This window comes from Salarias fasciatus, chromosome 14 (assembly GCF_902148845.1).
Source record: "Salarias fasciatus chromosome 14, fSalaFa1.1, whole genome shotgun sequence".
In the NCBI taxonomy this organism is placed as follows: Eukaryota; Metazoa; Chordata; class Actinopteri; order Blenniiformes; family Blenniidae; genus Salarias; species Salarias fasciatus.
Genome location: NC_043758.1, coordinates 31,730,655 through 31,744,535, shown reverse-complemented (window position 1 = coordinate 31,744,535; position 13,881 = coordinate 31,730,655). Strand labels below are relative to the sequence as shown.

General features: G+C 45.2%; 1 protein-coding gene across 1 annotated transcript in view; it reads right to left on the bottom strand.

Moving 5' to 3' along the window:
* LOC115400898 (ubiquitin-associated and SH3 domain-containing protein B-like) overlaps positions 1 to 13,881 on the bottom strand; it is a 28,082-nt gene that overhangs the window by 6,424 nt on the left and 7,777 nt on the right. Inside the window, exon 2 of the mRNA XM_030108958.1 lies at positions 526 to 579. Coding sequence (XP_029964818.1) covers positions 526 to 579 — 54 coding nt within the window. The remainder of the gene's footprint in view (positions 1 to 525; positions 580 to 13,881) is intronic.

Below are 13,881 nucleotides of genomic sequence, written 5' to 3'. Positions count from 1 at the left end.
ATGTTCTTATTCAATCATTGAATTGTTACCTGCTTTTCCATTATGTTTTTATTGCTGGATTTTGAACTTAGAGTCTGTAAAGCCTCTTAGAAATATTACTGACTTACTAAGTAAATTAAAGTCCAATAAATACAGATAAACGGCAGTTTTGACAGAAAATTATATTATCATAATGTAAATAATAATCAAATAATCATATGTAAGTCCATTATTCATTACTATAATCCCTTTTCAATATTTTTTCCATATCATTTATAAAATTTGTCCAGGATTGACTGAGCTGCTAAATTAAACATAAAGGGAGAATCTGAGATTTCAATTTTTTGCTATGTGAAGCTAAGAAAGCTGCAGATTATCTGTGGTTTTTCCTCCAGCAGGGGGAACCATGATACACATTTCTTTCACTCTGTGTGTGTGTGTGTGTGTGTGTGTGTGTGTGTGTGTGTGTGTGTGTGTGTGTGTGTGTGTGTGTGTGTGTGTGTGTGTGTGTGTGTGTGTACAGTATGCGCATTGGCTGCAGCTCACCAGTCACATGCCGCCTGCACACTCCGACCTCCAGTTGACACCAGCGCTTTGAGTCTGTAAAGAGACAAAAGTAATCAGGTTACATGTTGGACTGATGCTCAGAGGAAACAGAGACGCCGCTCTGATCGGTCACACGACTTCAGAGACCCGAGGAAGTTTAAAAAAGCCAATAAAAAGGAGAAGTACTTTGGTGGAAACTGTGACTCTGCAGGTAAAGACTGCTGAGAGAGTTTAAAGTCACAAATCCAACGTCGGCCTGTATAAACGACGTCAGAGGAAAAGAAGAAACCCGGAGATTGTTGGAGCTTCAAGCTTTACATACTGAAGTATGAATCCCCATACTGTAGTGAAGGATTTGCATTTTCACTTGAAACCAGCCCGCCAGTCTTTCTCTCCCAAGAACAAGTGAGACAAAACCTCTCAAAGCAGATATTTTATTCATCATAAAAGGTCGGGATGTACCACTTTACGTTTAAGGAAGATGTGCGTGAGCTAACCAGGCAGAGCTAATGCAGACTTAAGAGATCCGTTCACCGCAGACTCTGTAGCACCGTCAGATCCTCCACTCCGACCTCCGCAGCACCTGCACCACATCACATCTTTCATATTAGGAGCAGAGGATCTAATTAACCTCCACTGGGGAGATAAGAGCGTGTATATGCTGAGGTGGTTTTCCTCTCTGGGGAGTACTCCTCAGCACGCTGGGTTATTACTGCCCCCGAGGGGACGAGACGGCCTCCTCATGCAGCTTTTCTCTGATAATTAGAACTCCATGCAGACACAGCAGAGGCCGAACCGATACAGGTCTGAAGATGGGTTCTCATACTAACAGCTATATACGTGTATTAATGACATTCTCATGATACTCAACAAGAGAATTGCATCTTTGTCGACTTTAAGACTGAAGTTATCGTCAACATAAGCAGTCCTTGGTACTGTTACTGCTGATGAAGAGACGCCTCCACCGCACAGCAGGAAAGCAGAAGTGGATCCTGTGAAAGGTGTGCTGGTCTGTCGACGATGCTCCACTTTGTGTGTACAAAGCAGCACAAACAGGAAGTTCACCCACACAGACTGCTCAGTGCGCAACAAAGTGTAAAAAACCTCCAAAACCAGAGAAGTGCCTGGCCGGGGCTTACTGAGCGTCGGCAGACGGGCGCTGAGAACCTGACGTGAAACCCACAGGAGCCACTGGAAGCCAGATGTGAGAAGTGTTTCACAGTTCCTCCATGTGAAAGGTCAGCACACACCAGAGAAACTCACAATGATCGACACACTTCAATAAATTACGCACATTTCCAAGAGAAAAATAATTTCTCGGGTTCTCAGATTGAGCTTTTTTTTTTTTACATGCAATTATTCACTGAATCCTTCATCTTCCCTTTAGTTGGCTGGTTATCGTTCTTTGATAGTGATTTTTAAGACGCTCTGTGTTTCAGCTTTTGGAAACCAAGATGAGAACAAGAGGGATTAAACCTCTCGAACTATGCTGCTTTATAAACCACTGTCGTGATGGAGGCTGTTGGATTCAGCAGCTGTAACACAGATGAACTTTCTGAGAAAAAAAGCCCCCGGGGCCACATGCAGTCTGATTTCCAGTCTGAGCAGATCAGATGAGCAATTAGCTGCAAAGATGCAGATAAAGAGCGGAGACAGACAGAGAAGAAACACAACGAGCGCTCTGTCCTGGCCCATCACGGCCAGAGGAACCATTCTGCATGTATTATTTATCATCAGTGCAGGAGAACACACTGCAACAGGACTTTTTAATGCAGCTCAGAGTATTTTCAGTGAAAAAAAACCCCATATATACATACATGCAAATATGCTGCTCGCTCTCAGTGTGAGAGAGAGGAGCTGTGATGATCAGCAGCTTCATCAGACTGGAGAAACATCAAACTGTGAAGCAGTTCGTGAAACTCAGTCAGGCTCTGCCACACACACATGTTTGGTTTGGTAAAATGTGTCGATACACAGTGACCTTTCACTCAGAACAGAAAAAAAAATCAGAAGAACCAGCTATGAACTGTGTATGTAATATTAGTTAGTCTGCTGAGTTGTGGTGATTCAGTGTTTCATTCACACGAGGTCTGAGAGTCACGCGTGACAGACTTGAACACGCTTCTTTGATATACTGTTACTGCAAATGTGTGTATCTAAGTTAAGTGTGTCTATTGCACTTTTAAAGTTTAATGAATGTTTGTGGCTTATATTTCTAGTGAGATTTACTCAAAGTTCTTCCGGCCCAAACCTGACGTGTTCTCCTGGCCCACATACAGGAGGCAATGGTGGCATAAGCGGGCCACAACCAGACCATCGCAGAGCCAGATGTAAACCAAAACCACAACAGATGACCCAGCACTCAGCCAGACGTGGGCCATTTAGATCGAAACAGGTGTAAATTGGTTTACTGTCACAATTCTCTTCTTCCAGCTGTTAATTTTAGATAACTACTTAACATATTTCTGCCAAAAATATTGCAAATATGTCTAACGAAGGGCGAGTCACATGTGCGACCTGATGCAGGGGCCACTTTAGGCTCACATCTGGATGACCTGGTGTCAAGTGTGACATATTTCAGCCAAAGGCAGACTGTATTTGTGTTGTGATATCTAAGCCAAATGTAGCATACAGCACATGGGCCAGCTGAGGCTCACATCTGGCTCATCTGGGACAGAAGATTGCCGACAGTGCCCAAAGCATAAGGAATATTCCTCACTGCAGTACACAGGTTTTCAGTTTATTTCCAAAGAGCAGACGCAAGAATTTATGCAAATTTGTGACTAAAATGGAAAAATAATGAAAAACAATAAATAAGATACAGCACGCTCAAGGGAAAAAAAGACACACTTCATCTGGTGTGATTCCCCCGACAGCCTCCACTTCCTGTTCCTGCGCCTCAGGGTTTCCATGGCCGTGGACTGAAGTCTCACAGCTCTGAGGCCGTGAGTCAAAGAAGCTGCAGAGGAGTGGACCAGCATAAACACAGCCTGTTCCTCTCTGAATCATGAGGGGAATCAGAGGGAAGAGCGCAGCGGCCCGGCGCCGCTGATCAAAAAGAAGTGAGCCGTCGATGAGTTCTGGAGAATCACCAGACGCTCCTCCACCCAGTCCTCCACCCCGTCCTCCGCCCCCTCCCTCGGTCACGGCAGCACCGGCGGCTTCGAGCAGCCACAGCATGAATTCCAGTCATGAAGTGAAAGTGCAATCAGGCCTGTAGCTTCTTTACGTGAGCGCAGCGGTTTGTTCAGATGAAGCAGCGCAGAGCTCTCACAGACCGTCAGCCAGGCTGATCGATCGCTTCAAAATTGCACATTTTGCCTGAAAATGACTCCAACGTGCAACATTTTCTCTGCAAAAAAACAGAATTTCTGTGAAATTCAAAACAAACACGCATCAGACCGGTTACTCTCCACCTACTTTCTCTTGTGCAGTTTTCACTTGAAATGACTGCTGAGTAAACGGCCGTCAATTGTTCAGCCTTCTGGTGAAATCGCTTTCCTTTAATCAAAAACTAATTTAAACCTGTTAATACAGCCTAATGGAAAATAGCTAACTCAATTAATGGATTCAATGTATTAAGAAACATACAACACGTTAATAATGGATTTAATGTATTAGACTTTATTAAAGAGGTTGAAGTTAAATAGAAAAAAAATTGTAATTTATTGAGTTTATTGTATTGAAAAGCATTTCACACAAGTATTAAACGTGTATGGTATTGGAATATATAAAATATTTATTTCATACATTAGAAATTATTTAAATATTGAAAAATATGTAACATTTAAAACATGTATTTAAACTGTATGGCTTGAAAAACACTTTATGTATAAAAAATAAAATAAAATTAAAACATATTAAAATATATTTAATGGTTGAAAAATATTAATAATGGATTAAATAATGGATTAAAAGTGTATTCATGTAATTTCCAAACATGTAGGATGTTAAGTACTTATACTGTAAAGATTAAAAAAGTATTTAAACATGCAAAACATGTAAAACATAAATACATTTGATAATTTGTAGCAACATGTAGCAAGATGTATTTAAACTATAAAACATATTGAAAAGTCAGTTTTGAAAAATTATTTTACTCATTAACAAAAATCTAGAACATTAAAAAATATTTGCTGAAAAATGCGCAATGATTGAAAATGCATTAGATAACTTATAAAATATGTAGATATTTAGAAATGCATTCATTTGTGCCACGTGCAAACCTCATTAACGGTCAGATTTTGTTTGTCAGATCTAATTCTGTATCTAAAGTGTGAATGTGTCGGACGTATTGACATGTGACAGAGGCTCAGGTTTGCTCTAAAAATTGAAGTCATTCTTCCTCCTCTATGTGGACGTTGTTTTGAGCGAATCCTGACAGAAACAGATGTTTTTAAAGAGGCCGCTCCCTGCGTCCCCCTGACACTCGGCCTGCAGATGTCCACAGCCCTGCACCTATGAGCGTGCGCTGCGGTGGAGAACCCTCCCCTGACGGCCATCCTCCGCCTCGCTAACTGAACAAATATGAGCATTTTTAACGTCCAGCTGCTGCAGGAATCTGTTTCCGCCCCCTGATTTGGACGTATGAGCTCGGAGGCGTTCGGCGTGAGGAAACCACTCGCCCACAGTCTTCAGAGTGTGTGGAGGTCCTGTGTGAGCTGCTCTCTCAGACAGGAAGAGGCAGCACGCCCACGCCCAGGCATCCCGTCACACACTGGGCTCACTGTTACTACTTACAGCACCGCCGTGCAGAAACACATCTTAAAACTGAGGCCAGAGGACGCACACGTCAGAGCGCGCACCTGTGTTTTGATTTATCAATCATGTAGGACCACTGATTGTCAACCTGATCAGTCTGAGCTAGTTTGTAGGTGCAAGTTACTGAATTATAACAAATGACTTCACCAGGTGATGCTAACTTATCGGTGGTCAAAGTCCTAAAATGACCCTTTAACTAGCTCAGTAATTGGGTAATCATTTGGTTTAAGATCCAGGCTGAAGGCTGCACAATGTAGACACTGAGAGTATAGAGCTACTGCTAAAAAATCTGAAGATCACTCACAAAGGCGAGGATGTGGAAGAGAAAGGCAAATTCTGAAAGATTTTGAGAGCTAAGAAGGTTCAACACAGAAAATACCTACCCAAGAAGAAGACGCTCACAGAGGACACAACTCTGTGGCGAGAATTCAATCACTTCTTAGTTTATCAAAGTCTATTGACAAGTTGTTGAGTTATCCTGTTAGCCAATCAACCAATCAATCAACCAACTTCTGGAGAAAACAACCAGTCTTCCACGTAACCAACCAACCAACCGACCGATATATCTGCCAAAAGCTGGGCCGATTTGCAACTTCTATTCAAAGGCGTTCAACGCAGATGAAAAAAATAAGGCTTTCTCAGACATTGCACATCAACTTGGACAACTTGTGCAACCCCACAGCAAACATGCTAAACGTACGGTCTTTGGTCTGTCAGAGGTGATCTTCAGGGCTTCTCGGAGGTAAATCAGCTGCCGCACGTTGTTCTGTGAGCAAACCTTGAACCCATCAGGTCTCTGGTTAGAAGGGCCGCATTAACATTCCTTTTAGCTTGATAACATGCTTTAATCCACCCTTGGTTGGGGAACACTGTGGAAGTGTAGAATGAATATAAACGAGCAGAAAGCCCAGTTTTTGAAGTCTGAGCAGCCAGAGCTCTCGTGTTGAATCTTTGATATTTCAGCCTCTTCAATTATTAATCCGTCATTATGAGAAATCTTCCTCCCATCGATTGGAACAAGCCTGACATCAGACACCGCGAGTGGAGCGCAGCGGCGCAGCAACATGACTCACTGTTTGATGATGGAATACACTCCATTCTGAAAAACATTCACAAAACAAGCATCGCCTTCTGCCCACATCTTCACTCATTTATTTTCCACACAGTTCAGCCGAAGACCTGAACTCCGGCTGACATTTTGAGTCCCAGATGTGTCATGTAGGTATAAAAAGTTAGAAATAGAAAATGCTGTGTGGCTCTATTCAGTTTTGAGTGAAAAAATTAAGTCGATCTTCACGAAATTTCCACTGACGCAAAATCTGGAGCGGTCGGGTCAAATCCGACGATTGTGTAAAAGTTATATTGAGGCATTTTGTTTCTCCGCAGAGAGCTGTTGATCAGCCCTGCAGCCTTTTACAGCTGAACTTTATGAGTTTGTGCAGAAAGTGAGAGCCCTGGCTGCTGCCGTCTGTCTTGCAGTTTCATTCGCTCCGGGCTGAACTTGCAGAGAGTTGGCGAAGGCGCTCAAACTTTTGACCTGGTTGATATGCGGAAATTGCACACCGAGAAATACAAGGAAAAAAATATAAAGCTCAACTAAATAACACAACTTAGAATTTTATTACTGATGGGAAACGGAAAATAATGGGAACTGCAAGTAATTTAATTCTAATTGACTGATTTTAGATGAATGAATCAATAAACACTTAATTGCACAACAAAATTATGTTGATTTTTTTATTAAAATTGTGTGTTTTTCAAACAGTAACAGTAATACCATTAATATCTGCTGGCGCCTGCATGGTAGAAAGACCGATTCGTTTTGGTCATATGTAGATTCTTTGTCATGTATTTGGGACACAGCGGCGCTTTGAAACTTTCCATCCACCGGGCCGAGCTGCACGCTGTCGTCTGCCTCATCATCACATCCGTGAGCCGCTTTCCACGCTGAGGTTTTTTTTTTTTTGTCTCCGGGTGCATTGCTGTGATCGGTACGTCTGGAACCCAGAAACGTACAAACATCCTCGGGCGACGTCGCCATCAAAAGTTTGCAACGTTCTCAGCGAGTTTCAGAGTCATCAAAAGATAAAGATGCTGCTGAGACAGGCGTTCTGCCTCCAGGCGATCGGCTCTCTCAGGATCCAGGCCCCGGTTACGAGACATTTTAAGTAAACATCCGTCATTTTTGCATTTTAGTTTCACAGAAGATCACTGGAAAATTAGGGGAAATATTCACCAGGCAATGCTGTCGGTTCTATTTTGAATGGTGTGATTTTATTTTTGTGCCTCTGACAGTTTCCACCGGTATCATGGAATATTGAAGCAGAATAGGATTCGTCATCGACACATGATGTTTCACATTTCGGTCGAGGGCTTAACTGTGTTTTTTTCCCTCTTGTTAATTCTACCAGTTGATGCGGCACCTGAAAATGATCAATGACCACTGTAATAGATACTGATCATTCTTTTTCCTGCTTTTATTTGTTTTCTCTGGGAGTTCCCATGGAGGTAGCAATAGAAATGATATATATAAAAAAGTAAACATTATTGCTACATATCCATGCACGGATGTGTAAATCAGTCTGGAAATGCAAGAGAATCACCAGAGCGTTCACATGCTCTCGCTTCAGATGTGGCCGTGCTGCAGAGTGATTGAAATAGAACATTAATCGATCGTGTACGCGAGACGAAAGCCGGCACAATCCATTCCCCTCCTCACAGACCGGCTTCACGCTCAGCGTGTTTCCCTCCGTCCTCTCCGACAGGACGGATGATGAGGCGGCGCCGGCAGCGGGGATCAGGTACTCTCGTGCAGCAGAAGCGTCACGTGCTCCGGTGCAGCAGGTCGGCGGGGGGATGGAGCTGCACCCGGGGGTCCCATCCGGCTCCAACATGGTGCAGCAGCTGTTAGCCTGCTTCCACATGAGCGTCCTCCAGTTTCAGCGCCGCTGCAGACACAATGCGCGCCGCCTCTCTCGTTAGCAGTTGCTGGAGTCAGTTGTCTGGCGGAAGAGCTTTTCTCTTTAGTTTGAGACCAACTGCTGGTTCTGGACGTTCGTCAGCTGCTTTCACACATGCGAACGCCGAGCCTGGAGTCACCAACTGGACAAACACACGGCCCACACACTCCTGGACAGACAAGGGCGAGACGCCCAGGCAGACGGCCCGGAGTACCGATCCATCAGCCAAGAGTCGTTTTCGGTCGTCGTTTACACGACAATGGCGAAAACACTAAACTTTTCTGAAACAAAAACGATGAGTTTTCACTTGAAATGTCACATAAACGCGGTCTGAGCATTGAGCTGTGGTAAATCGACTATCGGTGTCTCATACTGTGAAGAACGTCCAAAGGGCAAGGGAGAACTACACACACACACACACACACACACACGTGAAAGGAAGTCGCCCACTTGCTGCGGCTCTGTTGCTGTGGGAAATCCCTTGTCTGTGTGTCCTCACTCTTCCTGTTTACTCATCTCACAACACACATACACACATACACACACACACACACACACACACACACACACACACACACACACACACACACACACACACACACACACACACACACGTATATATAAACAGGATTTTCTCTTTTGTCTGTGCACCTTTATTAAAATAGTTTTTGCCACGCTGGTTTGACTCCTCTTGAGCTCCATTACTGTCTTCACCCATGCAGTTTTTACGCGTTCACATCTGTTTGCTTCACTTTTTTTGGTCGTAGTCCTGAGAGGAACTCTTGTGACGGAAACCCAACACCGCTACCAGAGTCTTGGACCGGGTCTGAAACTCCACGGAGTACTTGTGAACGCTCCCTGACACAACCTGAGCAGTACTACGTGAAGACGGCTGACCCGGCAGCAGCTCGGGGCGGCAGAGCGCTGCAGGTGGCGAGATGTTTCCGTCAGCCGCAGGGTCTGATGGGAACAGATCAGGAATGTGGACGACAGGTGGACGACAGGTGCTCCCACTTTTTGACTCCTTGCATGTGTTCAGCTCTCAGCTGAGCGTCCTGCTTGGGTTGGAGCCAAGTGCTGGCTTGTAATTCTGATTAAAAAGGACGTTAAAAAAAGGCCCAAATCCCAGATGGTGCGGCCTGGCAGAGGTCCTGGCTGAGCCCGGCACACACACTGGAGCCCAGAGACCCGTCCTGCACGGCCCAGTCCAGAGGTCTAAGCCCTTTAATCACAGATTTACTCCATTTAGATTACATTTAAATGTGTGCGTAACATCAACAGGATTTTATAAAGCACACAGTGCTTTTATAAACGTTTCAGATACAGGACGAGAAACTGAGCAGCATTTGAAGAATTTTCATTTTAACTAGTTTGAAGTTAAATTATGGTTTATTTGACAGAGAAATCAGATACAAAAAGCAACATTGTTCAGACAGTAGCTGCAGTAAGCAGTCAACACAGTGTGTGACCAGTGTGTGTGTGTGTGTGTGTGTGTGTGTGTAGCAGATAAACAGTATGAGTCCAGTTTGTTTGTTTACAGTGTGTAGTGGTTGAATGGTTTTCCAGGGTCGCGTCTAAGCTGCTTCAGTGGTTCAGTGTGTGTATGTTTGTGTGTGTGTGTGTGTGTGTGTGTGTGTGTGTGTGTGTGTGTGTGTGCGCGCGCACGCGCGGGTGCGTGTGCATGTGTGTATGTGTTGTGGCAGGTCTTGCTGCTGCACTGAGCCAGCATTGTGCCGTGTGCAGCGGACGTGGACACAAGCTTCCGGCCTCACAATAATAGAAGCGATAATCTTTTTCCTGAGTTACTGTTCATTGTTCCAGAGAAGTCTCCAGCGGGCGTACGCGCACACACACACACACACACACACACACACACACACACACACACACACACACACACACACACACACACACACACACACACACACACACAGATATTTCAGGATTGAAGTTGCTGATTGCTCATTTTAAATATGCATGGTTTAGCGTTCCAGAGAATTTTGTCCTTTTTGTCTGCTCGACAGCGTTTGATTAACGCTACATGACAACACACTCCTCTCCAGCTGGATCCACCAGGCGTTAACACAAACCAACTCCTGCATGTATATATAGGAACTAATGGGAGTTTCTGCACGGCTGACTATGGTTTAGCGTGCAGCGATTCAAACGCTTCTCACTTCACGTGGCGGGACTCTCTTTACAAAGGGACTATCAGTATTTAAAGAACCCTGTTAATGAGCTGAATGATGGTTGCAGCTTGTGAAATGCGAACTAAGTGGACATCTTGGGCAGGGCGTGTGACGGGGGGGTGGGGGGGGGGGGGGGGGGGGGGGGGGGGGTACCAGCAGCAGAACTCTGTGTAGGATGGGACCAGATCCCAGAAACCGTCCCGGAGAAACTCACGCACACATCATGATCAGTGTTTTCCATGTACCTTCAGATGGAATGTCACTGCACACAAGGTAGATGTGTGTGTGTGTGTGTGTGTGTGTGTGTGTGTGTGTGTGTGTGTGTGTGTGTGTGTGTGTGTGTGTGGAGAGCTGAGTGTTATTCTTCTTTTTTAATGATCGACTGGAAGCGGTGGTCACGACTGAAAGCCCTCCGGTTTCAGCATCAGTATTCAGCCGAACAAACGCTGCTGAATAAATCAGCCGACGTGTTCCAGCACCTTGCAGGGAGCTTTAATAAGAGAAGCTGCTGGAGCTAAGAGCTCCACAGGAACGTCGACGCATTCAGAGCTGCAGAAAGAAACCCTCACACTGGATTTAAAAAGTGGCCTCTGCATTGTAAAAACATCTCTTTCTGAAGTACAACTTATAAGTTTCTCAAAAAGCCGGACGATAAATCAGACTTTTGTGGAGTTTGTCCGATAGTTCAGCCTGGATCCGCAGAGGTCGGCTCTCTCCACTGATGTGATTTGTGCTTGCGAGCCAGCTGTGCCCTCAGGAAATGTTCGCCGAGCCGAAAACTCTAATATGCTGAGTAATAAGGGGAGCGACGCGGTGAAGATGAACTCTGCGTTTCCAGCCTTTTGTTTGCGTCTTCGGGGGAAACAATAAGCATCTTTCTCCACATTTGTGTGCCGCTTGTCCTCCAGACTCATTAATCTTAATTGGTCCTCGCTGGAGGAAGATTACAGCCTGAAACCCGCAGAGGTTGTGTTCCGACGCCGTCGACGCTCGCCGAATCGCTTCCAATTACCGCCTGTCCTCACACACCCACAAACCAGCGCACACACACACACACAAACACACACAAGCAGACACAATGCAAAGCACAAACTCCCGTTTCATTTCTCACTGGTGAGAAGTTGGCTTGGATCTGAGAGGCTTTTTCTGCGACTCGCCCTGATGAGCAGCCAGAATAGCCTCGCTGCAGCCGCTACCGTGGGACCTGCTAATAGAAACACATCCATCAAGAACCACTCTCATATCGGTCCAGAATTATAGGATTGAGAAAATAACACCATTAAAATGCAGCAGTCACCCATAAACTGCTACATGTTAGTGAAATTCAGATTTTTACCAATCTGAAGTTGGGTGAGCATCAACCTGTGGATGATCTTTTGGTTACGTTTCGGTCTCAACCCACTTATGCAACAAGTTTAAACACTGAGGCCTTTATGAATACCTTTTGCTTTTGTTAGCTGTTAGGCTAGTCAGGTGACTGATATAAGCAACTTGGATATCAGAAAAACCAAAATATCAGTTGATCTGCTGATCTACAGAGTTTCCAGGTTATGGAGAGAAATGGAGAAGACCTACAATGAGCCATATTAAGGACTTGATCGAGGTTTTCCTCTGGTTGGATCTCCATAGTCTACCTGGATGTCCATTCCTTCATGACCACAGTGGACCATCTCCTGATGGAGACGTCCAGCTCACACACATCAAACCATCTGGAACTGGCTTCTTGAACAGGACAGGACAGTGTTATACCTAATGCAGAGGCCAGATCAGCTGCTGTGCAGCAGTAGAGGCAGCGTGATAACACAGGAGGGGTGTGTTTTATCTGTCCCATCTGCCTCATCACTGTGACTTTGAGGAAACAGCATCTTGTTCTTCTGAATAAGTCAGTTTGACACATCAAGAGCAGCAGAGGAAGCAACGGTTGTCTCCTACAACGAAAAGACTGATCCGTCTGAAACAGCATGGCTGACTGAGCTTACCGTGTCGCCATCTAATCGCTTCTCATCCTCCTGTCGAGCATGAATTATCACTGGAGCTTGTGAAAACTACCTTCTTCTCCATGAGTTCTTGTCTTTTGAAACCCAGCCAGCTAGCTCCTGTTAGCAACAGTAAGAATAAGCATTGTACAAAAAAAAAAAAAGCATGGGGGAGGGTTTTTTTTCCTCCTAAAGTCAAGACTGTTAAGCTTCAATCCACTGAATTTTGTCAAAAAATTACACATAGTTTAAGCTACTGCATATTCTATAGAGAACAGGCTGGTTTACACTGCATCGATTGAAAGTTAAACTAAACTTTTGTTGCGTTTTGGTTGTCTGTTTACACCACAACGGTGCTCGGAGCCACTAAAAACACTTTTTGAAACGGCTCCCCACGGTGGAACTTTTGGAAAACGCACAGGTGTTTTCTGCTGCTGCGTAAACAGCTCCGCTCATGCTCCAGTGACAACAACGGCGGCCTCCATCGTTTTTATCGAAGCTTTTCTGAATCGAAAAAGCAAAAACGATGCGCTATATCATAAAACGCTGCCACACAGGGTACCCGAACGCCTCCTGTGAGGATCCCTGAACGCAGCTGTAGCTTCGCTGCAAGACTTGATCCTGCTCTGAAGATGTGAGTATAACCAGCGTCCGCTTCTACCAGTGACTCATTAACTTCAGCTGCAGCCGCGTCCAATCGGGCCTTTAATTAAATGTCTCTTCGCATATATTTCCCTGGCTGATGCTGTCAGGCCGGTCAGCGGTGCAGCAGGACGACTGGGCGGGATCGGGGGCCATTGAAGTGAGCGTGAGGGCAGACGGTGGAGAGGTGGGGGGGCGCCGGCTGCTGGAACTCCTCCAGGTGCTGCGCTGGCAAAGGTGGCTCAGGCACAGATGGCTCGGTCCTCACACACACACACACACACACACACACACACACACACACACACACACACACACACACACACACACAACCACAGAGCCAAACGCACATAAAAACCCTCACCGGCAAACGTGTGAATGAACACACACACACTCACAATCCACAACAAATTGGGCATGAGATTAAATGCCACATCAAATCTACTTTAGTTCCTGATCCTTTCAACCATCCAGTGGCCTCCTTTACTCATTTAGGAAAAAAAAAAAAAAAAAAAAGAGCAACTGAGCTTGAAATGTGAAGGAAAGAGGACAGAAGGAGCACCTGTACCCCGAGGAAAGCTCTCTGCCCAACGGCGAGCTGCATCTTTTATGGATCTGGGATATTTCCAAACTGGAAGGTAAAGAGAAGTGCAGGAGAGAGTGAGCGAGCAGCGAGCAGCGGCCGGCGAGGCCCGAACGAGGACGATGCTGCTGTACGTTCAGAGAGAAAAGAGAGATCAGGCCAGAAATGAGCTCGTGAATTATAATGTCCCCGGGTTTCAACACAACGCTTCTCCGATCGGTGTTTGATGGAGCGTGTCGGTGCTG